Source organism: Protomyctophum bolini (genome assembly GCF_963924005.1).
Source record: "Protomyctophum bolini genome assembly, chromosome: 24".
Taxonomy (NCBI): domain Eukaryota; kingdom Metazoa; phylum Chordata; class Actinopteri; order Myctophiformes; family Myctophidae; genus Protomyctophum; species Protomyctophum bolini.
In genome coordinates, this window is record NC_137885.1 from 14,811,900 (window position 1) to 14,836,818 (window position 24,919).

At 45.1% G+C, this 24,919-nt stretch overlaps 1 protein-coding gene across 2 annotated transcripts in view; it reads left to right on the top strand.

The window, feature by feature from the left end:
* Nucleotides 1–24,919, top strand: part of zranb3 (zinc finger, RAN-binding domain containing 3) — an 87,907-nt gene that overhangs the window by 26,370 nt on the left and 36,618 nt on the right. For both annotated transcript variants that reach the window (XM_080758086.1, XM_080758087.1), the window contains exons 9-16: nt 6,090–6,209; nt 8,265–8,384; nt 9,486–9,665; nt 11,808–11,984; nt 12,633–12,824; nt 13,386–13,674; nt 21,247–21,417; nt 22,085–22,249. In XM_080758086.1, coding sequence (XP_080614212.1) covers nt 6,090–6,209; nt 8,265–8,384; nt 9,486–9,665; nt 11,808–11,984; nt 12,633–12,824; nt 13,386–13,674; nt 21,247–21,417; nt 22,085–22,249 — 1,414 coding nt within the window. The remainder of the gene's footprint in view (nt 1–6,089; nt 6,210–8,264; nt 8,385–9,485; nt 9,666–11,807; nt 11,985–12,632; nt 12,825–13,385; nt 13,675–21,246; nt 21,418–22,084; nt 22,250–24,919) is intronic.

Below are 24,919 nucleotides of genomic sequence, written 5' to 3' on the forward strand. Positions count from 1 at the left end.
GAGATAACATCCCAGTGGCTGTGCTGCAAAAGTAGGTGACCCCGCACAGCCCCCGATCCAAACGGTACAGCACTTCTGAAGTGTGCGCAGCGCGGAACACCATATCCCACTGGGTAACGCACCAACCAACGCCGCATGTAATCCAACAAAAATAACCACTGGCGAACTGTGACTCACCATCCTTTACTTTAACGGCCAGTATCTGGGTTGATAAGTGGATGTGCTCGAAATATACCGCAGCAGGGAACAGGAGGTCCCGCACCGCCTCAGCTGGTTAGCGCTGGCTCACCAGGTATAGGCACCTCAGCTGGTTAGCGCTGATTTCTAATTGGCACCCGGCCCAGAACCGGACCCGAAGGTTTTGGATCCGGTCCGAAACGGAGCCGAGAAGTTTTGACCAAAACGGCACTGATCCGATCCGAGATCCGGACCCATAGTGTGTTCTCTGCAATATTATATGCTTTAACATGACACGAGACTGCTCTCTATGAGCAACGTGCACCCCGCCGCCTCTCCAGACAGCGCAGCGGAGGAGGGTTGCAAACTTGCAATTTCATTGAATGATACATCATACGAAAGCTTATACATTCTGTACTTGAGGTCAGAATGAAATGAGGTCCTGTTTGCCAGATGCAGTCACATATAGGATACTAGATAGTAGATGTGAGGGCCGGGGCAGTCAAACCATTGGTAATGTGTGTGTGTGTGTGTGTGTGTGTGTGTGTGTGTGTGTGTGTGTGTGTGTGTGTGTGTGTGTGTGTGTGTGTGTGTGTGTGTGTGTGTGTGTGTGTGTGTGTGTGTGTGTGTGTGTGTGTGTGTGTGTGTGTGTGTGTGTGTGTGTGTGTGTGTGTGTGTGTGTGTGTGTGTGTGTGTGTGTGTGTGTGTGTGTGTGTGTGTGTGTGTGCGTGCGTGCGTGCATTTGTGTGTGTGTGTGTGTGTGTGTGTGGAGGGGGAGGGGGGTGACTGGTGCAGGCCAGCGGGGGGGGTCTGGACTATAAATATTATTTATTTTCCCGTTCAAGCTAATCAGGCATTCGTCGATGGTCTGAGCACTTGGCCAAATAAATGCTCGGCGAGATGATCTCAAGGGAGACAATCGCCATGGTAACAGGATGGAATGGTTGAAGGCGCGCTGAGACAAAGTGTGGGCTCCTGACTGAAGGCTTGATCCATTGTTGCCTGCATTGTGAGGAAAACATCTTATCTCAAAGTTCCACGCTGTTCCAAAATAGCATCGCTGTGATGCTGTCGCCATGGAAACTGGGCTGTAAAAGCTTGGCCCCCTAGATTGAAACAAGACGAGATAAAAAAACAGCAACATTAAAAAGTTTACAAGTTGAATTTCAGGGATAGTGGCTGAATACTCTAACGTAACGTAGGTATACCTTTACTAAACATCTGTCTGTTGAGCCCTGTGGATGTTTTTTTGAGCCTCTCATCAATGGCACCATAGAGCGTCGCAGTCCCCTTTCAGAACGACGAGGGCACCAGGAAATAATTCCCCATTCATTTTCCCCATAGACGTTTCAAAAAGTATTTATTTAAAGACCTTTAAAGCCAAGAAAAACAACAAAAAAAGTGTCGTACCCTGCCCTTTTTTCCCCGTCTTTCTAATGATCTGTTCGGCCATGTGTCATGATTTGTCAACTCAGCTGTTGGTTTTGTCCGAGGCTTACAGGTCTAAATATGTTTTGAAAAGTCTATGCGGAAAATGAATGGGGAATTCCCTCCCGGTGCCCTCACAGGGGGCGGGACTGCGACGCTCTATAGCAGCGGTCCCCAAACCTTTTTGGCCGTGCACCCCCTGTTACCTCCTGACCTAGCTGACACACCCCCCAAAGCTAAGTCTCGTTGCATTTGGGTGAAAATGATACATTTTTTTATACGATTCATGGCAAATAATCACAGAATGACATACAGCTGCTGTATACAGCTTCCATCTCTCTGGTTTACTAGATTTTTCCGTTTGTGTTAAATAACACCAAAAACATAAATTACCCTTTTCATGTCACACACCCACCTGGAGGGCATTCACGCACCACAAGGGGTGCACGCACCACCGTTTGGGAACCCCTGCTCTATAGCATTGCATTGCAGCAAAACACGAAAGACCATGCACATGCACGTCCAGTTTCTCACCCAGGTGCTGGACAGACAAAGATTTAACAATGCAACAATGCAAATGTGAATTAAGTCTTGCAACACTGATTATTTCTGCTCCACTTTCATGGACTTGGGTATAATCTTTTTTTACCGCATCTAAACACACCCCTCACCTCACATCGTCTCTCAAAATCAGAAATATTGACCAATCCAAAACGGCTAACACGGAAAGATACACAATCCCAGTGGTAGATTATATAGCTCGACATTTGTTTGTTTGCTCCTGCAGTCGTTACGTGACTGAAGTTTATACCCCATGAGTTTAGTTTAGTTTTTTTTTCTTCTTTTTTTTCCCTCTCTCTCCCCTTTAGTTGCAAAATTGGTGTAGCGTGTACATTTTAAATCGGCCATATCACTTCTCAATCGTCTGCAGTCTCTGAGGGCCCCCCTTTCTTCTCTATTAGCCCAGCGCCTGGAGCCCTGGCCTCCCGGTAGGTTAACAGAGACCGGAGATAACCGTGGAATGCAATCATTGGAGCGCTGCCCGCCCATGCAGCCTGCCTTTGCGCTTGGATCTTCTTTTGCGCTCCGCGTTGTTTGCTGATTGGATTTCTGCTCGGTTTAGCCTAACACCGGACCTTTCATTGCTATACCCGTACTACATCCACCCCCCCACTCCCCAACCCACCCACAAACATACCCCCCCCCCCCCCCCCTGCCCAACACACTGTCAGCCTCTTCTCATTTCCTCTGCTATCAGTTTTTTAGAGTCGGACAGGTTTTCTCTACTTTCATTCTTCATGTTTCGTGTGTGTGTGTGTGTGTGTGTGTGTGTGTGTGTGTGTGTGTGTGTGTGTGTGTGTGTGTGTGTGTGTGTGTGTGTGTGTGTGTGTGTGTGTGTGTGTGTGTGTGTGTGTGTGTGTGTGTGTGTGTGTGTGTGTGTGTGTGTGTGTGTGTGTGTGTGTGTGTGTGTGTGTGTGTGTGTGTGTGTGTGTGTACTGTGGGGAATATGGGAGCAATGTGTCTATGTCACTTCTGAAAGTACAAATCTCAGCCACCTTGTCTGTCTGCCAGTCGGTTTGGAGACAGAGCTGCCCATGCAGCCTTTGGGGGATGATTATATATATTTTTTATTTCTTTAGTCGCCAAGCACCTGCTCCTAATTACCCAGAGAGAGAGAAAGAGAGAGAGAGAGGTAGGGTCTCTGATGCAGCTAACCGGCTGCTTCAAACGACAGAGAAGTTTTGCGCGCTAATTAAACTCGACAGAAAGAAATGAGACATGAGAAGCCGAGAACGTCGCTAATGAGGGACCCCATGAAACCCGGGGAAAGGGTTCGGAGTGGCCATGTCAAGCTAATTATGGGGTTTGGCGGAAGCCGACGCGCTCTCTCTCTCTCGCGCGCGCGCCAGAGCAGGTGTGACGGGCGGTGTGAGGTTGTCAGGTTGCAGGACGCAGTGGAAATCTTTCCCGGGGTCGTGCTAACACAGGAGTACCTCTGTAGTCGCGTCAAGACACGACTTGACTGCTGTACCTCCAGTGTCATGGGCCCTATTCCTGGCCATATTCTCTGCTCTCTTCTTCTTCTTTTGTTTTTTTGGCCCACGGTCCCTGAACCGAGACGAGCCAGGGCTGCGCTTGTATGACACTCTCGCTGGGATAACACGTCCGTCAGAGTTGTGCAGGGGGGCGGTGTATATGCAACCAAAGTGGCCTTGCTCTGTGTTCTACACAAGTTTGTGTCTCATGCAGTCACGCCATACGCCACTCCCGGGTATGGAAGTTAGCTGGCGTAAAAGTTGGACTGTTTTTCCCAACTTTACTTTCTTTAAAGCAGTGTTATACGGAGTGCTTTACACGTATAAAAAAGGGGCCAATATGTATTCAACGAAAACAGAGTGGCAAAGTAACTAAAACCAACACACTCTTCCTGCGTTACAGTTAAAGTGCATTTGTTTTTAATTGGCACGTTCAAGGTCAAAGAGTGGACACTCTGACACGTTTCAGTTATATGGCCTTTGTCCATAACGCGAGTGCCTTGTTTTTTTCTTGTTGGTTTGTTCTGCCAATTGATTATTTTTCCCTACCAAAGAACACCTTCAGTTTTTGAGGGGCGCTAGACAAATACAGCTTTTGACCCCACACGTCTTAATATATATTTTTTTAATATATTTTTTATCCCACGATTTTGTAACCCATTTTTCACTCCTGTGTCAATCATCTAATGTGATCCTGGGCTCTACACACCCTCCACCAACCTAGTCCCCACATATATGGGGGACAAGTGGAGAGCAACGGACTTGAACTCATGCTTCCTTCATGCCTGAGTGTCCAAGTTGCTCCTTTACACCTGACAGGGGGGAGTTTCCCTGGTTGGACGTAGCGCATAAAAGGAACACGTTATTCCAACCAGTTCCTTTCCCCTCCATCAGGCGCCCCGGCTGGCCAGGGGAGGCAGTTTAGTGACCAGGATTACTGCATGTTTTTTGTGAGGGTACCTACCCTAGGGGACACGGGGAGAACATGTGAGGGTACCTACCCTAGGGGACACGGGGAGAACATGCAAACTCCACACAGAAAGGCCCTTTCGCCAACGTCACGTCAACGCCACGTCTCAATATTTGCCAATGAAAGGAGACATTAGGTCAAATGTCCGCCAAATATGAATTACATTTGTGGCAACAGGAATTCTGATTGGCCAGTATGAGATGATGCATGATGATGTACGATGATAAGAGCGCCCCTCACTTCACACAGGTGTGATTTTTGTGTATCCAGACAGCAATCCTCTCTTCCTTTTGAGGGGCCCCTACTATATACAGCTTTAATGTTTGTTTTTAGTTCAATGAATGAAGGGAAAATGTACGTCATATTGTCCCTCATTACGTCATATTGTCTCTTTATTGTTAATGGCATTCAATGTTTGTGTTGGCACCGTTTGTTTTACATCACCATTACATCACCTAATCAACATGAGTTACACTTTAATATACGGTAGTAGCGCCCCTCACTTCACACGGGTGTGATTTTTTTGTAACAAAGACATCAGAAGAACCCAAGTAGGTAAAGAAACTAACTTTTTCTCATGAGGTTGCAATCAAAATGTGATTGCATGATGTGGTATCAATCATGTGATTGCAACTCAACAGCATCTTACTTGAAATATTTAGAGGACATTCTGGGTGACTATTATAGACAGCAGATGCACAAATTAGTTTCAGAGTGACAAAAAATCTCGTCATTGTGAAATTATTGTCTTGCTCTCCAAATCAGCGCTGACATGTGACTAGGGCAGTGCTACTCAAACCGCGGCCCGTGGGCTGCATGTGGCCCCTGCTTAATGTATCTGCGGCTCGTCGTGGTCATACCAATACACATATAATGTTATTTTCACTGTTTTATCATAATCTTCCATTTTTACCTCACGCTGGTCACGCTAAAGTCTCTCTAGAAGCGTTTATATATCAAAACGAGATGCATGCTGAAGTCAGAAATGAAGACCTTTAGACCCTTTAAGGTCAAAACCATGGAGAGCTCCCTAGATTAGGAGTTACGAGCCATTTTTTTGAGCCGTAAACAAGGAAGTGAACGGCAGCGCGAAATAGCAAGGAGTAGTGCACAAGGAGAGGCCAACCAAAAAAGTCTATGTGTAATCGATTTTATTCTTTGTTTTATATCAATAAAAAAAGCCATAAAGACGTGTATACACGTCCAAGGCCTCCTGCGGTTTGATTAGAAAATACGTGTATGCACGTCCTTATGTAGCAAAAATTGTGTTAAGTTGAGTAGCCCTGGACTAGTGGGTCTGGGCACTCTCTGTTTTATAGTCCTGACCCATGGTGGTCCATGGAGAATCCAGGGCAGAGAAGGACTCCTTTCCTTCACTCACCAGCGACGCAGCGTCCACTCTCCTCACTGATCTGTGGTCTGTTTTGTGTGTGTGTTTGTGTGTGTGTGTGTGTGTGTGTGTGTGTGTGTGTGTCTAGGCAGGAGCCGTGAAGGACTACATTAAAATGATGCTGGAGACGGAGCAACTCAAATTCCTGGTGTTCGGTCATCACCTCACCATGCTGCAGGCCTGCACTGAGGCCGTCATCGAGGCCAAGGTATCACTGACACGCGCACGCACACACACACACACACAAACACAAATAGGACATAAAAGTGGACATAAACGGCGTCATTTATCTTTTGCTAGAAATTCGACTTTTTGATTGGAGAACGAGGACAGTTACACTGCCAAATACTGACGAGATGAGGGTGAAAAATGCCCAAAATCGAACCTTGACCAAAAAAGGTTGTGTGTAAACTAAACATGATTTTTTTTTCAAAGTGGGGTCCGGGGACCCCCAGGGTCCTTGAGGGAGTTCCAGTGGGTCCCCAGCTTGGGAACTGCACTATAGGCTCCTCTGTCACAAGGTCACAGGTTCGATCCTCACCACAGTCAATAGGGCCATCAACGGCTACGAGTCCTGACGATATGTGCGACACATTGAACGCCTATACTGTACATACTCACCACTCAAAAGCCTACGCTCTCTCTGTTCTTGCCTCCTTAATAATAAAAATAGTGCTGTAGACCTAAAAGATGATCGCATTGGACATACCCGTAGCAGTCCCGGAAAGGTGTCCCCTCAGAAAGTCGGGTTAATTATATTTTTGGGGAAAAAAACAAGCAAAGAAAACAACGTATAGTTACTATTGAGTGTTTGTTAGGTAACAGAGGTCTCTACAAATCTTTAATAACCAGAAAATAAATAATTCACAGCTGCAATAGCTATAGACTATAGGCTGGGATATATTCCTCAGCCTAGTAGACTAGCTATAGACTGGAGAGAGAGGTGTGTGTGTGTGTGTGTGTGTGTGTGTGTGTGTGTGTGTGTGTGTGTGTGTGTGTGTGTGTGTGTGTGTGTGTGTGTGTGTGTGTGTGTGTGTGTGTGTGTGTGTGTGTGTGTGTGTGTGTGTGTGTGTGTGTGTGTGTGTGTGTGTGTGTGTGTGTGTGTGTGTGTGTGTGTGTGTGTGTGTGTGTGTGCGTGCGTGTGCACGCGTGCGTGTCACCTCACCCTCGTTCAGCGAACCGACGCAGAACTTTGTCAGAAGAAAGTTTTTCCTTTCTTAACGCCTCTTCCTCGGGCCTTATTTTACAAGTCATTACGAGTGATTTTCTCGACTCTGTGTCAGCACCCAGAGAACAAGTTTGTATGTTCTATTTGTGTGCATGTGTGTGTGTGTGTGTGTGTGTGCGTGTGGGTCTTGGGGGTTCGAGGAGCTGTCTGCCAAACGCAACACATCAGTACAGCGTGTGTAGGCAACACCTGCTGCTGCAATACGCTCTCCCGCATTTGCATTTTCGCACTTCCTAATTAACAGAGAGAGAGAGAGAGCTAAAAATGGCTGCTAACTGTGCTAAGTAAACGCACCACCATGTTGGAAGGAACTCAGGTGTGACTCGAGAGATGACTGCGTTCGTTCGGAGGTAGGGCCAGTGGTGGAAAAAAGTACTCAAAATGTTTCACTTAAGTAGGCATTGTAGAACTACTCTGTTAACAAGTAACAGTAACTCAAGTAACTCAAATGTACTTGAGTAAACGTACAAAAGTATTGGCGTCAAAATGTACTTTCCCTCGCGACACATATGCATGCACACAAGAACTATTACATAGTCATGTGTAAGGTGAAACAAACGCTGGCTCCTCCGTTGTGCATCTTTCCTTAAATTCCTGCTCTCCAGTTTGCTCATTTACATTAACATTAACTAATTAGGCTCCTGGGCTGAGTCCACTCCGCTGCGGTATATGTCTGTGGTTGAGAGTGTGGTCTGGATCATTGCAGATTTGCAGACATTGGCTTAGGCAGCGTTTAGGCGGCTCCCATTGGCTTAGGCGGCATGGGGGCGACTCCCATTGAGGACTAGGGCGCTATTAAACACTGGCCTGTTGTATGTCAGGTTTCACCTGACAAAACAAGAAGTCACATATTGGCCATATTTGGACAAACCATCTATCAGTCTCGCACTATTGTATCTTTGATCATGGCAACACATGCGTTTGACATTGTATGACATTTGCGTGTATGACATTTGTTTGAAGTCATCATTGCCACAGTGAATCGCAAGTTCTGGGGCCTCTTGTCTCATGTCATGTCATGTCATTTCATGTTAGGCGGGTTACATCCGTATCGACGGCAGTGTCCCGTCCTCTGAGAGAGTCCAGTTGGTCCACAAGTTCCAGAATGACCCCGACACGCGCGTGGCCATCCTCAGCATCCTGGCAGCCGGACAGGTAATGATAATAATATTAACACTCTAGGTATCACATGTATGCAGATGATACGGTTCTGTGGAACTTCCATCGAGTGGGTGGAGCACTACAAATACCTTGGCTTTTGGTTGGATAAACACCTACATTTCAAATGTCATATTGATTCCTTGTGCAAAAAGCTTAAATTCACTCTTCCTTCTACAGATTGAAGGCTTGTTTTGCTTGTTCAGCTCGCAAAAAACTGGTCATTGGTCTCTTTCTGTCCCAATTGGATTATGGTGATACCATTTATAGGTTTGCCTGCTACTCCACCTTGGCCAAATTGGATCCCTTGTACCATGCTGCACTGAGATTCATAACTAACTCACCTTTCAGAACACATCACTGCACGTTGTATGCTGCAGTCGGTTGGTTCTCATTGGCATCTCGCAGGCTGCGGCATTGGCATATTTTCATTTATAAAGCCATTCTGGGTGACCTGCCGTCTTACATTTCATCCAAATTTGACTTGGTCCAAAATGGCCTCAACCTCAGGTCAAATGCTTGGCTGACTGTGTGTAGTAGCAGCATTCAAATCCGAGGGGGGTAAAAAATGTCATCTTAGATGTACAGTCCAACATCTGCACATGTTTTGAACTTTTGATATGGACTAGCCTATGTTCATGCCTATATATTTATTATGTCGGTTCAGTTCGTGTATATTATGTATGTTGCCCTGCTACTAAAAAAGTAGGACTTGGGTGATGTGTATTTATTCATACAGTAGGTACTTTGAGATGTATTATGGATGTTGTATTTGCTGGTCCAAAATGTAACATTGACGTGATGTGGCATTGAAGTGTCATTTTATTTCTGCCTCTTGGCCAGTTCCCACTTGCAAAAGAGACGCAGTCTCAATGTGTTTTTACTGGTTAAATAAGGGTTAAATAAAAAACACAAACTATGCCAAGAATGCGGGACCTGCCTGAATCGGCATCAGGTCTAAATGGTTTATACTTTCAGTCATGAGATTTCATTCCGTGTGTTTGTGCGTTGCGTTGTGTGTGTGTGTGTGTGTGTGTGTGTGTGCGTGCGTGCCTGCGTGCGTGCGTGCCTGCGTGCCTGTGTGCGTGTTGTCCCCAGGGACTGACCTTCACGGCGGCCAGCCACGTGGTGTTTGCAGAGCTCTACTGGAACCCGGGCCAGGTGAAGCAGGCGGAGGACCGCGCCCACCGCATCGGACAGACCTCGTCCGTGCACGTGCACTACCTGATCGCCAAGGGCACCTTCGACACGGTCATGTGGGGCATGCTCAATAGGAAGGTACTGTTAGAACGCTGTTTCTCAAACTTTGTTCCATGTCAATAACCCAGTGGCCTCCTCCAAACATGATACATTTATTTGGCTTGGTGCCGCGCTACGAGCTTGCAGAGCTGCTTTTTCTTTTTTGTGGCGAACGTTTTTAATTCAAATCTTTGCTTCTGGGGGTCCTTCACATGAAAAAGGTTGCGCACCACTGACATAGAAACATAGGTTTTTCAGAAAACTGCCTTTTTTTTAAGAATCAATCGACCTCAAGTCTAAATGGGTTTAAGTGGTTAAAATGATTGTGACGCTGTATTACTGTAACTAATTTTGCTGGGGACCCCCTGGTACCCACCCAAGGACCCCTGGGGGTCCCCGGAGTCCGGACCCCACTTTGAGAACCAATGCTATAAAAGGTATACAAACAATATATAAAGAGAATGGATTACCTGTTGATTTTCATACCGTACTGAAATTAATGGAATCCAATGTCTTCCTCAACCATGCTTTGGAAAATAGTAAGTAGTGTCACATGTGCCAGGAGTAATTTAGTGGGCTAAACGCACCTGACCACTGGCATGGTCCTTACCTTACTTTAAGGCGGCACTATCTAAGTATGTCACTTCTTTATGAATTACATGTCATGTGAAAGCACAGAATCATAGCTTCAAATTTGACATATTGGTTGTTCAGTTTTATCTTCCAGTTTTAGAGATATGGCTTATAGAGTAATGTCTTTGTGAAAACAGCGAGTTGAGAAAACAGGCTTGAACGGTTCACTTCTGTGGACTCTAACATTACACCTAGCTACATGTTTAAGCATTTATTTCATATTTACATGTCGATTTCAGCTCTGACATTTATTTCAGACATGCTCTAGTATGTGAAGACTAAGAGTGCCTGTGCTATTAACTAATTTTGGATTGAAAAAATACAAGTTTTCTCCTCTCCTGAGCAGTTAGTCTCGCCGCCATGACTGTCTCTGTACCAAGTATATGGAGTGTGCTAATAGGATATAACTTATACATCCATGTGGTTGTATTTTGTCTCCCTGCTCTTCTAATGTGACATTTAGATCGTGTCAAAGGCCATGTCTCACCAAGACACAGGATCTGACACACCTCAAATAATGAGCACGTCTTCTCTTTAAATCTACCAATTTTAGAGGCCACTAAGTCATTTTCTCAGAAGCCACATTAACATGGAATGGAAGTGTAATATTACTATATTACAATGAATACTAATGAACCCATTTAGACCTGAGAACTGATTGTAGAATGTCTTACAGAAAAACCTATGTTTCTATATGTGGTTCTCAAACTATTTCATGTCAAGGACCCCCAAAATTATAATTATGCAATTAGCCCTTCACTAAATCCCACCCTAAAAAGCGATTGTCCAAATAGTACAAATAGTTTAGCAACGGTTGCTATGCAGGTCAAGCTTTCTTCGCTGCTAACGTGCCATTGGACAACGATGGGTTGGGGAGGGACTTAGTGAAGGGCTAATTGGCCGCCGACCCCCATCTGAACATAATGTTGTTCTAGCGACCCCCCAGAAGCAAAGATTTCAGTTAAAAACGGTCACTCTGAAAGAATATATAATCAAAGATTTGTGCAACATTTTCATGATAAAATAGCAGATCTACAAGCTCATAGCGTGGCGCCCGGTCCCGCGCTACGAGCTTGTACATCTGGTATTTTTCAATATCTAAAGTATAACGTAATGCTTAAAAAACCAAAGCAGGGTTCCCGTCCTGAACGGGGTGAAGCTCTGTTCCATTAAGGTCAAACAGAGTCAGGGTTCTGCTGTTCTGCATGTTGGCTCATTCAAAGGGCTCTGCCTCACTAAATGGAGCCCTAATAATTAGTATCACTGGCTGGCCACACTTGTGAAGGAAGCATCATTAAACACAGCTGCGGTATTTCATGCCAGTATGGCTGCCATGATTAAAAGAGTCCACGAGGAAGGTGAGGAGCCGAGAACAGAGCAATATGATCAAGCTCTCTATGCGATGTGGCAGTGGCACACGGCTGCACAATTCTAATGCGCATACGTTGTGAGCCTGTAGATTTAAAATATTTGTATTTTAAATATTTTTTTTTCCTAAAATTTTTATCCCACGATTTTGTAACCCATTTTTCACCTCTCTGCCTCTAGGAAACGGTGACGGGCAGCACTCTGAACGGCAGGAAGGAGTACCTGCAGGCGGAGGAGGGGGACAAGGACAAGTGGGACTTCCTCAACTTCTCCTCGGGGTGGACGCCCAGCGAGACGCCGCTGCTGCCGCCGCCCGAGAAAGTAGTGCACGACAAGAACAGCGTGTTCTTCTCTCACGTGAGCAATCTCTCCACCCCCCCACCACCTGTGGTGTTCAACACTCGAGGAGCGTAACCCGTAATTAATACTAAATTTATACTTTTGTAGATAGAAGGAAAGAGAGCTCTGCCAACTGTGTGATAGCTGTTCCGCCTAAGATGAAACATTTCAGAGAGAGAGAGAGAGAGAGGGAGAGGGGAGAGGGGAGAGAGAGAGAGAGAGAGAGAGCGAGAGAGAGAGAGAGAGCACCTGCCTGGGGAACAGCAGTCCGTGGGACAACCGGGGAATGCTGTTCCCCAGGCAGGCTCTATTTGTCTCTCTCTACAATTCCAAGCCTGGCCAGCAATGTGTCCAATATCGCCAGAAATGTGTCCAATATGGCCGGTCGAAGTGTCGATGAGCATGACACCTTTTGTGCAAAACGGGCCCCTCTCGCAAACTTTAATTAAAAGTCAATCTATTCTCAGCCAATTGAATCTGAAAGAGCTGACAGATACATATTGATCACGTGATGACTATTATTGATCACGGGAGAATATGGGCAAAACACAATTTATGTCTTGACAATCATTTTCATGAGTTGGCGTTTTTGGCTGCAATAAAGGCTGCAATAATAAAGAGGCCTGCTGTCAAGTGACGTATATATTCTCCGCGACCTCTCCGCAGTTTGAGAAAGACAAGCAGCACGACATCCGCACCTTCTTCTCTCCCGGCGCCTGCAAGGAGAGGAAGAGGAAGAGGACGGAAGACGCAGAGGACACGGACGACCAAGAAGACGTCGTCGTCCTCTCCGGGGGGACAACTCCTCCGAGAAGGAGGGACCGAGAGGAGGAGAGCCCAGCGGAGGACGACTTAGCGGTGGGCCATGTGGAAAAATATAATATCGCAATATGTTTTTCAAGCAGTATCACGATCCACAATGTTACAACTGACTTAATAATACAACCACCTACAGTACAACAAAAAGGATTAAAGGACCATTTTAGACCAAAATACGTATTATTTTTGGCAAATGAAACCGTCGTATACTGTACATGGGCAACTGGCGGCCCGGGGGCCACATGCGGCCCCCACCATCACTTAATGAGGCCCTCGGGTTGATTTGCAAACATGACCCGCTTTAATTACTTCAGTCTAAATTAGGATGAGTACTATCCAAAGCATTTGTATTTAGTTCATAAAATTAACATAACTATAATTAAAGGCATTTGAAATTAAATAAAACTTTTTCTTTTCAGGATTCCATATCACAAAATATGAATATATATATTCAGGATTTAAATTGAAAAAATAGCTGATCTACATGCTCAAAACGTGTCGCAGTGCGACGTGTTTTGAGCTTGTAGATCGGCTTGGGCGAAAATAGAGCCCCAGTGTATCATCTCGACGATATTTATCATCGCATTGCTCCACCCCTAGGATGACTGTGACTCCGGAAACTCCACCCCGCCTTCAGACCCGGACTTCTCCCCCCAGGCGAAGAGGCTGCGGACCCCCCAGGGTCGGCCCACGCCCGCATTCGAGGGGAAGACCATCACGGCCAGATTGGAGGGGAGGCGGCGGGCGTCGGGACGGGGCGGCGTCCCGGACAGGCCCGGCCCGCCACCCGCTGGGGGCACGTGGAACTGCGGGGCCTGCACCTACTCCAACAGTGTCCTCCTGCCGTACTGCGAGATGTGCGAGTCTCCGCGATCTGCTGCTGCTTCCGGTGAGTGTGTGAGGTGGTCGGCCCAGAGCCCAGGAGCTATATATACCTCTTCGTCTGAATTAATTCTAGCTATAGTTCTTTCTTTCTAGACCAGTGGTTTTCAACCATTTTCATATCAAGGCCCATTTTTAATAATAATAATAATAATAAGATAAATCATTAACCGTAATATATTGGATAAACCGTCCCCATATCTTATCAAACATCTTCTGTTTATTCTTCAGAGTATAAGTGATTCTTTCCAGAGGAAGACACGATGATAGCTCCCTAAACCACTGAGCAATACTGGGTTTGCCTATCTTTTTCCACGATAAGGCTATAGCCCTTTTGGCTTGTAGTAAACATAAATCTAGAAATCTTTGTTCGCTACTTTGAATCTTATGGCCAGGTGGGTAAAGACCTAATAGAAACAGTTTCGGGTCAAGCTCAATATCTATCGACAATATCTTCCGAATCTCCCTCCTTACTTCTTCCCAGAATTATTTCACTCTTGGGCACGCCCACAGACAATGGAAAAGTGTACCTTTGTCTTTACCACATCTGATACAAGTATCTGGAATATCTACACTAAATTTATTTAGTTTCTCTGGAGTGATATAGACACTCATCAGCCAATTATATTGCAACCGTCTGGGATTGAGCCTCCATACAGGCTGTGCTCCACTCTTCCAATGTCAATTCCTCTTGTAGATCAGCCTTCCATGCATTGTATTTGGATTCAGAGGATTCAGGAGAGAATTCTACTAACATAGAGTATAAATCAGAAATGATGCCCCTATTAAAGGGGTTTTAAGGGCAAGGCCCATTATTTAATTGGAATTGGAGCCACGGACCACTGTTTGATAAGATTTAGATTTTCTTTTGTATTGGTAAGACATTACAGGATACACGTGACATGAATGACAATAAAAAAAGAATAATTAGATAAGATTTCCCAAAAACATGCAGATATATTATGAATGGAATGATATATTCCATAATGATATACAAAAACAGACTACAATAGAGACGTGCGCATCTGCGCACGCGCGTGTGTGTGATCATATAGGTTTAACTGGAGTAAGGCTTATGAATGATGACTAGGCAAGGAGAATCACTGGGTTATGAACATACGATAGGAGCTAATTGATTCATTCAGACCTGTGTGTGTGTGTGTGTGTGTGTGTGTGTGTGTGTGTGTGTGTGTGTGTGTGTGTGTGTGTGTGTGTGCGTGCGTGTGTGCGTGCGTGCGTGCGTGCGTGCGTGCGCGTGCGTGCGTGTGCGTGTCTATATTATGTTAGTGTCCGGGGATATGGAGTCTTTTATTATTATTTTTCCCAGTGAGCAATGTTTGTTTTTCTCCTTTGATTTCCAGTTGATGAGGATAGTTGTCTTGGCGACAGTTAGGGCCGCGAGGAGCAGTCTATTGTGTTCCATTTGATCCATGTTGGATATATCACCCAGTAAGCATATCCACAGAGTTAGCAGGATTGTGGCAGCCCGGGAAACTTGATAGAGATTATTTTCCAAAACTGTGCTACCGGTGCACAGTCCCAAGTGGCGTGCCGTGAAATCACTTGAATCAAACAAATGCTTCACGTGCAATTTATCTTGTGCAATAATAAAAACGTTATAAAATGTAACAATTAGCATGTTTAGAAGACTTAGAACATCAAGTGGCTTGTGTGCATTGCATGCAACGTGCACTCGTTCTCGCTCTTTCTCTCCGCACGCACACTCTTACACACAATTTATTTGGCGTAGACTTTTAGAACAATGCATTGGTTGCCAAAAACAACAAAATGGAATCAATTGAGAGAGAAAAGACAATGCAGCCGTTCGTTTCTGATGGGAATAGAAACGCCCTGGGCTACCGCTCCCTTCGTCTTCGTGCCCATCAATATCCGTCGGTTGGCATTTCTGCTTTGCATTGTGCTTCCGAAACAACGGTGCAGATTTCACCAGCTGGAGATGTGTGATAATGACAGAGTGCAAGCTCGTCGTTCGTTCGTACCCAGTCTGAAATAGCTCCGCTCGCCCCACAACATCGTCTCTCTCTCTCTCTCGCTCCAGATGACAAGGACGGTGCATAATTCTCACCTGTCAAGCCGAGAGAGACGGAGAGAGAAAGAAAGAGAGAGAGAGAGAGCGGGGGAACGTGTGTGTGTGTGTGTGTGTGTGTGTGTGTGTGTGTGTGTGTGTGGGGGGGGGTGTGTAGGTGGGTGTGGGTTGCTCTATCTTTCCATTGTTCAACAATGTCTCAGACAAAGTTTCAAGGAAAGTGGCATTCACTCCAGATGTCGTTGCTGTGGGGACAATCCATGCAGTATACGTACATCCCATTCTGATATCCTCTCCCCCATTTTCTGCGCTGCATGGTGGGGATTTGATTTATTCCCGTCTTCTGGTCAGACCGAATTAAACACATGTATTTACTTTTGGGACCGTCTGATATGTTTGATATTGATAATATCACTTTTCTATCTTTTTTATAGCAAAAGTAGCAGCTCACAAACTCACAGGCTTGTTTTGCACTGAATTCAACAGAGGTTAAGGAAATGTTGCCCCTGGCTGTCACCCTAACAAAAGTCTTCTTTTATTGGTTCATTCATGCGTTTCTCCCAGCAGGGCTGTGGGTTGAGTTGAACAGAGATCTTAAAAGATGAGTCAAAACAACACTTTGAAAAGCATGTCATTTTGTCTTGGACTCCTCATGCCAAGACCAAGTAGAAGGAAGCATGGGGCCAGGTTGGCAGAGGGAGTGTAGCGCTCCTGGATTACATTAGATCATTGACACTGGGTGAAAAAATGCGTTGCAAAATCGTGGGATAAATATTTTAAGCAGCAAATGAAAGAAAAGCATGCCATTTGATAGTGTCAAGTGTCATTTAGATATACGCTAGGCTTTATGACTTTTTCACAATACATTGAAGGCCATTGAAGATCTAACTTCTTTTTCACAAAGTACCTCCAGGCCAAAGATGTTTTTAACTTATTTTTAAAGGGGCTTAAATTGATAACATTATAATCAGGACTTAAGACAAATCGTACAACTCTCTTTCAAATATCTTGTGAGCAAGAATAACAGAACAGTCTGCGTGTGCACTATTTATTGTGCACTACACACGTTTGGTGAAAACTTCCAATCCATATCACTAGCACAATAAATATGGGCCCCCATGGAAAGAGCAGATTTGTACAGTCACTCAATCTCGGCACGACAACTACCGTAGTTGGATCACACAAGTCTCTGCAAACAACACCTTTTTGTTTTGTTTTTCTGAGCAAAAACTCCACTTCATGTCCCCCTCAGCCGCAGCGAGGTAACATTTTATAAGTATTCAGCGTGCAAACGCTTCCCTTTCCTGACACGGACCTCGCTGTGTGTTCACAGCAGCCGGCTGTGTCACCTCGCTAGACGCCGGATTTAACAACCCGCTAAACCTTGTGATGTGAATGACACGCCGCTCGTGCGAGAATAACAACTGCATTTTCGGAGACGTCTCACGCTGCGGCGGCGGCGGGCACAATTCACACCTTCCATTAAATGTCAGGGAAATATGCGCTTTTAACCAGGGCAGAATCACATCTATAATAGTTGCACTGTGTTGTATGAGAGTATGTGTTATAGGTGTTCTCACCTCAGAGCTACAGCATGAAATGGAGGCACTTCTTCATTCAGGCTACTTGCCGTATAGCGCTTGCACTTGCACTCGACGACCTCACAGGTGTATGCAAAAGCCTAAACTTATGTCATTTAGATAGCATTTTATGCAGACATGTAGACATTATTTAGACATATATAGCACTCTATTGTGTATACTCATACATGTAGTTACATTGTACCGATATTCAATTGTTAGACGGATGTTATAGGTTCTTAGGTTGCTTATGATCCTTGATGACTATTTCTATGTATTTGATGTATTGCCGTGTGTTGTTCTTGCTTACTGTAAACCGCTCTGGATTGAGAGCGTCTGCTAAATGCCTAAATTGTAAATTGTAATTCAAGTACCAAGGCATACTTCATGTATGGAAAGGAAAATGCAAGATGTATTTACTGTTGTTCTCTTTCACGTTTGTATCTCGATGATGTGTCCTAGTAATGCTTTTAAAGTAATAGTCTTTAACGGCCTATTACTAAAAGCCGGTATAGATTCATGTTCAGTATCATTCATTATTATATAGCCCGTTGTACATTCAGTGTTCTGTGCACAGGTGCAAATGTATTGAGATGTATGAAGTGATGAAGGTGTTGGCAGACTCGGCACAGATAAGAGTTTGTGTTCACTTTGCGTGTTTGAAGCTGAGCTGACCGCACATTAGCTGAAACATTACCAAAACAGCTACAAGGCTTATATTAACCAAGCCCCCCCCCCTCCAGCCTCCAAATACAGAGAGCCACACTGATGAATCAGAGAGACATCTCGGAAAGGGTTTTTCGCCCCATTAACGTCTTTGTCTGGGGGGGGGGGGGGTGTCGGTCGCCGGTCCCCCTCGGCTTGTTAGCAAAAGGAGGAGGACGGCAGAAGGGGCCACGAGTCAGGAGACTCCCGTGACATTTTGAAGGAACCGACGAGAGGCTGGCCTTTTGAAGAAACGAGCCACGGAGAGAGGCAGGATCACTAATTAGCCCCGCACGTCCCCGTCTGTCACAAGGCGCCCGTCTTGTTACATGCGCGGTGCGCAAGCTCAACAAATAATTCAAAGGATATTATGTCTTGTCGGCACGTAGGTAATATAGGCGTAGCTGGACTGAATTCCTTTTTTTGGGGATTTGCTGCAATCAGTGCTTCTTCATTTCACAGGACTTGAATGATATTATGTGCTAAGACGTCCCGTGATCACAGTGACGATTTGATTTGCTATGCTGTCTTGTTTTACTGTTGACTGTTTTGGCTGAAAGGATGATGTGTGGATGACATGAAGTGGCATACCATGAAGCTGAATCAGAAATATAAGATGTGAGCGGGCACGCGCTGGCACGGTCCGCAAGTAGCAATGTCTCAAAAAATATTACTTTGGAGTATGCACCATGAGAAGGGCATGGGGATTAAGACATTTAGACCCGAGAACAGATTCTACAAATGTCTTCTAAATCATGACGGTTTTCTGAAAAAAACTATGTTTTTTACATCAGTGGTGCTCAACCTTTTTCATGTCAAGGACCCCCAGAATTATATGTATTTGGCCGCAGACCCCCATCTGAAAATATGTTGTTCCAGGGGCCCCTGGAAGCAAAGAGTTTTTAGTTAAAAACGTTCGCTCTGAAAGAATATATATTCAATGATTTGCGCCAAATTTTCACTACTTTTCAATAGCTAACGTATAACGTGATGCTTAAAACACCAAAAGGGGTTCCTGTCCTGAATGGATTAATCCCTGCATTCATTAACATTTTCCCTGCTCGGGATCTCAGCTTGACTTTTTAGAAACGGCAGTAAAACCTCATGGCTGATAATTAAATTAACGATTGGTATATGAAACTGTAGGAGTGGCACATATTAGCCAGACTAGCAGACGGGCCTTTGGAGATATGGCTTATAGCAGGGTTACCCAAAAGGTAGATCGCAATCTACCAGTAGATCCGAAAGGCTGTGCAGGTAGATCATGACCCTAAAGAGTATTTCATTTACATTTTTGGCATCTGCCACTTGAATTCAAGGTGACTTGATTGATTGACATCAAAAAGAGCCTCAAATCCACAATGCAATATTTTGTTTTCCAGAGTGCTGTGCACAAACGTCGGTAGCATTATGAAATCCCCTACCGATTCCATGTCTCCCTCTCTATTTACCATTCCAAGTGCATTTGTCTTATTTGTAATGTCAGCACCACTATTCTAAAGCTATACATATTTAAACTATTTTCAGCAATGGTGGGTAGATCTTGTTGAGCTGATCATTTTGAAAGTAGCTCTCAAGTCAAAAAAGTGTGGCCACCCCTGGCTTATAGAGTAATGTCTTGACGGAAAACAGGCTTGTATAGGCTCACTTCTGTCGACTCTAACATTACACTTAGCTACATGTTTTAGCATTTATTTCATATTTACATGTCGCTATATTTACATTCAGCTCTGATATTTATTTCAGACATGCTCTAGAATGTGAAGACTAGTCTGCCTGTGTAATTAACTCATTTTGGATAAAAAAATGAATAGATTCAGTTTTTCTCCTATTACTTTGAAAAGACCTATTTCTGATTGACATCATGCAAATGTGAGACAATGTTTCTCACCCTGGATGATTGGTAGCGCAGACACTTTGCAAGAGTCAATTCCGTTTTGTCTACTGGTTTCACATGAAGTAAACGAGCAATTTGCAACATGATGAAGAGGCGATAATTGATTCTTTCAATAGACTGTCTCGGCCTTGTGTAACACGCAACTCCTCTGCAACTGTCATCTGCAATGCCACGTTCCAATATACAATATACCGTAGACCGTGGTGGAAAGTAACTAAGTAAATGTACTTAAGTACAAGTTACTAGATTTTTTTGTAGATTTTGATTAATACTACAAAACATGCATTATAACCACTTCAGCCCTATATACTGTACATTTCGGCCATTTGAAAATTGCCTGATCTACAAGCTCACAATGCGTCTTGTAGATCTGCTCAGAAGATCTTTTTATACATTTGAAAATGTGAAAGGAGGCATTATGCATGGGGACCACATGTAATTCAGACAGGGCATTAGTCCGACTGTAGCAGAATGACCTTGTTTTGGCAAAATATTGAAGATACTAGAAGCACCGTAAATGTCTTCATTTACCTGAGGTTTGTTGCTCAATAAAAAAATGTAAAGCACAGACAGACGATGATATCTTAAATGCCTTTTTCATAAGAAAAGCATTTGAGAAAATAACTCAATAATACATTCAATATAAAGACTTTCATGCAGCAATACTTTTGTATATGACATACTGTAGATAAATGGAGACTAGTGCTTTTTAACCCATTTAGACCTGAGGCCAGTTCTAAATCCTAACAGTTTTCTGAAAAACCTATGTTACTATGTCAGTGGTGCTCAACCTTTTTCATGTCAAGGACCCCCGGAATGATCTGTATTTGGCCACGGATCTGAAAATATGTTGTTCCAGGGACCTCCCCAGAAGCAAAGATTTGAGTTAAAAACGTTCGCTCTGAAAGAATACATAGTCAAAGATTTGGTCCACATTTTCACGGTGTTCATGTATGTATGGCGTGAAATATGTCACCCAGCACCTTGCACATCTGAGCCACCGTCACCATTTTTTAAACAAAGGACGATTGATTTCTTTGCATGAAATTGCCCTTCATTTTCATGCATTGGCATTTCCGTGGAGAATCTGCAAAGAACATCATAATATTCCTTGTGTGTGTGTGTGTGTGTGTGTGTGTGTGTGTGTGTGTGTGTGTGTGTGTGTGTGTGTGTGTGTGTGTGTGTGTGTGTGTGTGTGTGTGTGTGTGTGTGTGTGTGTGTGTGTGTTCGCGCGCACAATACGAGAGAGAGAGACCCCACAGTAAATATCTGGACATTAATCAATGTCATGAAACCTTTCAAACTGACGTTACAATAAAGATGATTCTGATTCATCTTCTGGTCCAATAGGCTCGTCCGAGGCAATTGTACCGGCGGCGGCGGTCGAGGACAAAGTGGCCCACGTGGTGCGAGACTGGAGTGTATCCAGCTCCGACAGTGAGTCAGAGCTCGTCGCAGGCCGCCCCGCCCCCGGGGGACGCCACACTCCCACCACATCGGCCCAACGCACTGGTGAAAGTGGTACGTGCACTTTTTAAAAAACGTCATTAAAAGTAAAATCAACACGGCGTGCAATATAGAAATATAGTCCTGGAATTCAAAATGTGCTTCAGTTGAAAGTGCCGAAAGTGTTGGCATCGAAATGCACTTGAAAGCATCGAAAGTAGAATCTGCGCACTATGCAGAATGTCAATTTTAAAATTTGTACAAATCTATTGAAAATAGTCGATCTATTGAGCTATCTATTTATTAGCAAATCTATTGAAAATAGTCGATCTATTGAGCCATCTATTTATTAGCAAATCTATTGAAAATAGTCGATCTATTGAGCCATCTATTTATTAGAAAATCTATTGAAAATAGTCGATCTATTGAGCCATCTATCTATTAGAAAATCTATTGAAAATAGCCGATCTACAAGCTCACAATGTGCTGCATCGCGACGCATTGTGAGCTTGTAGATCGGCCGATGTGGTTTTGTACGTTTAGTAATAATATTCAAAATCAAAGCAACTAAAGTTTTCAAAGAAAACGTACTGGAGTGAAAGCACAGCGTTTGCCTCTGGAGATGTAGCCGAGTAGAAAGTAAAAGTCTTGGAAACTGGAAATACTCTCATAATAATGCCACGGATAATTATTGTACTTAACGTAAATTCACTTCGTTTGCCTTCCACCACTGGGGCGAAAGGCGGACGCCGGCAGAGGAGCCGGCGTGACAGTGGCGCTGTGGAGTGGGAAGATGACGAGGTGGGAGGAGACGAGATGCCGCCGCCCAAAGACAAACACAAAGTCTGCGACGAAGAGGAGGCGGAGGAGGAGGAAGACGAGGGCCACGAAGGCAAACAAGCTCTAGGTGAGTGAGACGTCTTTCTCTCTGCCAATCACACACACACACACACACACACACACACACACACACACACACACACACACACGCACGCACACAGAAGGTAATCCCACCTGTAATCTTCCCACTCTCCATATGCAGGGAAATTGGCTGGCTGGCAAGGCAGGCAGGCGAATTGATATCCGCCCCAGTATAATTCTGTTTAATATCATCGCCTCAAACCAATAAGTGAATATAGCTCTTTTCCATCTGGGGCCACGGTGGGCGAAAGAAGTTCTTATAGGTGCATATTATTATTATTATTGTCTCCACCAGGCCGAAGGCCTAGTTGTCTCCACCAGGCCGAAGGTCTAGGGGGAGAGTATGTTTTGCACTTCGTCCGTCCGTCCGTCCGTCCGTCCGTCCGTGTGTCCTTCAGTCTGTCCGTGTTTGTGTCCGTCCGTTATCAGCTAATCTCCGGCACCGTTGGCCCGATCCATGCCAAACTTTGCACACACACTCCCTGGATGCCAACGACGAACCTCTGCCCCAAATATTCCTCAGCGGCCACCAGGAGGCCACAACCTGACCTGCCCTGGTGGAGACCAAATATAAAATCACACCTGTGTGAACCAAGTGGCGCAACTCCCCTCTCTCTCTCTCTCTCTCTCTCTCTCTCTCTGCTCCGTTAGATTAGCTTTATTATGGATCGCGCATGCGCGCTGCCGTCCACCTCCCATTATACAGGCAGACTAAAAGCTGAATAACTCCTCATCTACGGAGCTCTCCATGGTTTGGTCAATTAGCGCGATTTTCGGAGGTTTTTGCTGATAATCCGGTGGTCTAGATGGAAACATTGGTGCTTTCTAGAGCAAGGATGGCTATATTTTAGCTCGCTAGCATTGAGCTATTTATGTAGCAACAACATCCACACACGGGTGCGGGTGCGTGCGCACACCAGTGGTGCACGCGCACATGCACGGCACTACACACACGGGTGCGGGTGCGTGCGCACACCAGTGGTGCACGCGCACGCATGCGCACACCACTCGTGCTCATTGACGTACGACACAGTTACACGGACATTGCTGGATGTAGAAGTGGTTGCACCACTTAAAAAGGCGTGATAAGGCGCACCTGGCGCACCTGACTAGAGCAGTTGCACAAGAGCGATCCTATCAGCAGCTCAAAGTGCCATAATGCCCTTTGTAGCCTACTAGGCCAGAATTTAAACAGGCTCAGAAAAACACTTTACACTGTAGGGCCAAGAGTGACGTTCATCTGGAACCAAGCGGGGAACTGAATTGGCATAATGTTGCTGTGGTAGCCAAATGTCAATTTAACCTGCTATGGCTGGAGAATGAGTTGATGCCCACAGTATAGAAAGCAGGCAGGCAGCACACTGCAGAATATGCAGACGTGTCTAGAAAGCAGCAGTCTGTCGAGGTGCATTTTCCCCTCCTATGCACAGCTTTGTGTGTCTGTCCGTATCAGCACGGAATGTGATGTATGATGACAAGAGCGCCCCTCACTTCACACGAGTGGGATTTTTAGTATACAGTATTATAAGAGAGAGTATATAATAAAAAAAGGTTAGGCACTAATTTAACTCTGCCAGCCACCAAGCTATTGCTGTGTTGACTAGGGCTGGTTGGTTGGTAGGGAATGTCTGCTCCCCATCATGTTTTTCTGCTGTGTTTATCCTCTTAAAATAGCGCAGCCTGTTTGCAAATTCTACCTGACTGAGAGGATCAGTAGCGACTTCATGCGGCTCTCATGCCATGAGTTTGCGCTTTGCCTACCGGCACCATCTGCAATGCAGAGCACCTGCGCCTCGTAATGAATTAGCAATAACTATGACGACATATCGTAGTATCCATTTTTTTGTGTGTCCCACCCCTGCGTTTGCAACAAGGATTCTGATTTGGTGGCTTTGTAACAATGATTGTTCTGATTGGATGGCTTTGAAATGATGATTCCAACCGGATGCCTTTGAAACAATGATTATGAATTCACGGCTTTGTAACCAATTGGAAAGCAATGTGTGAGAGAGAGAGAGAGAATGAGCAAAAGTGCAAGTTGGAGAGAGAACGAGGGGAGGTACAGAAAGAGCGAGTGCGCGATAGAGAGAAAGAGGGGAAAAGGCAGACAGGGCAGGTCATTATTGTCAGCTGTGTATTGCCCTAATCCTCCCACCGGCAGCTCTCTGGGAAAAGGTCAGGTGGTGGAAATGAGCCCTGCACCGCTCCACCGCGCTTCATTTAGACAATGACCTATAACACGACTGATAATACCTGCCCTAAATCACAACTATGACCCCCCCCTCCATTTCGGCTCCCCCTGCACCATTACAGGTGCACTGGAGCATCTTCCAAAAAGGGTAGAGCTCTCGACCGATGCCAGATTTCTGGGTCCGATGTCGATCCCATGGTCCCAGACTACCGATTGATTACCATCTTGTCTGGGAGGTCTTGTGAGTGAGATAAAGTAAGGGCGTGTACATTTTTGGCTAGATAAGGAGGAGGCAAATTCTGTCAAAGGCGAGATTCGTTGTTGCGAATGAGGAGGTCGACCAGGCTCACGTGTGTGCCAGTGCTGGGACAGGGCCAGAACCTCCCTGCACTCCCGACACCCGGGGGGTTGTAGCGGCACGCAGTAGGGTGGAGAAAGCACGCCTCAACTTTGACCATGAGCCAA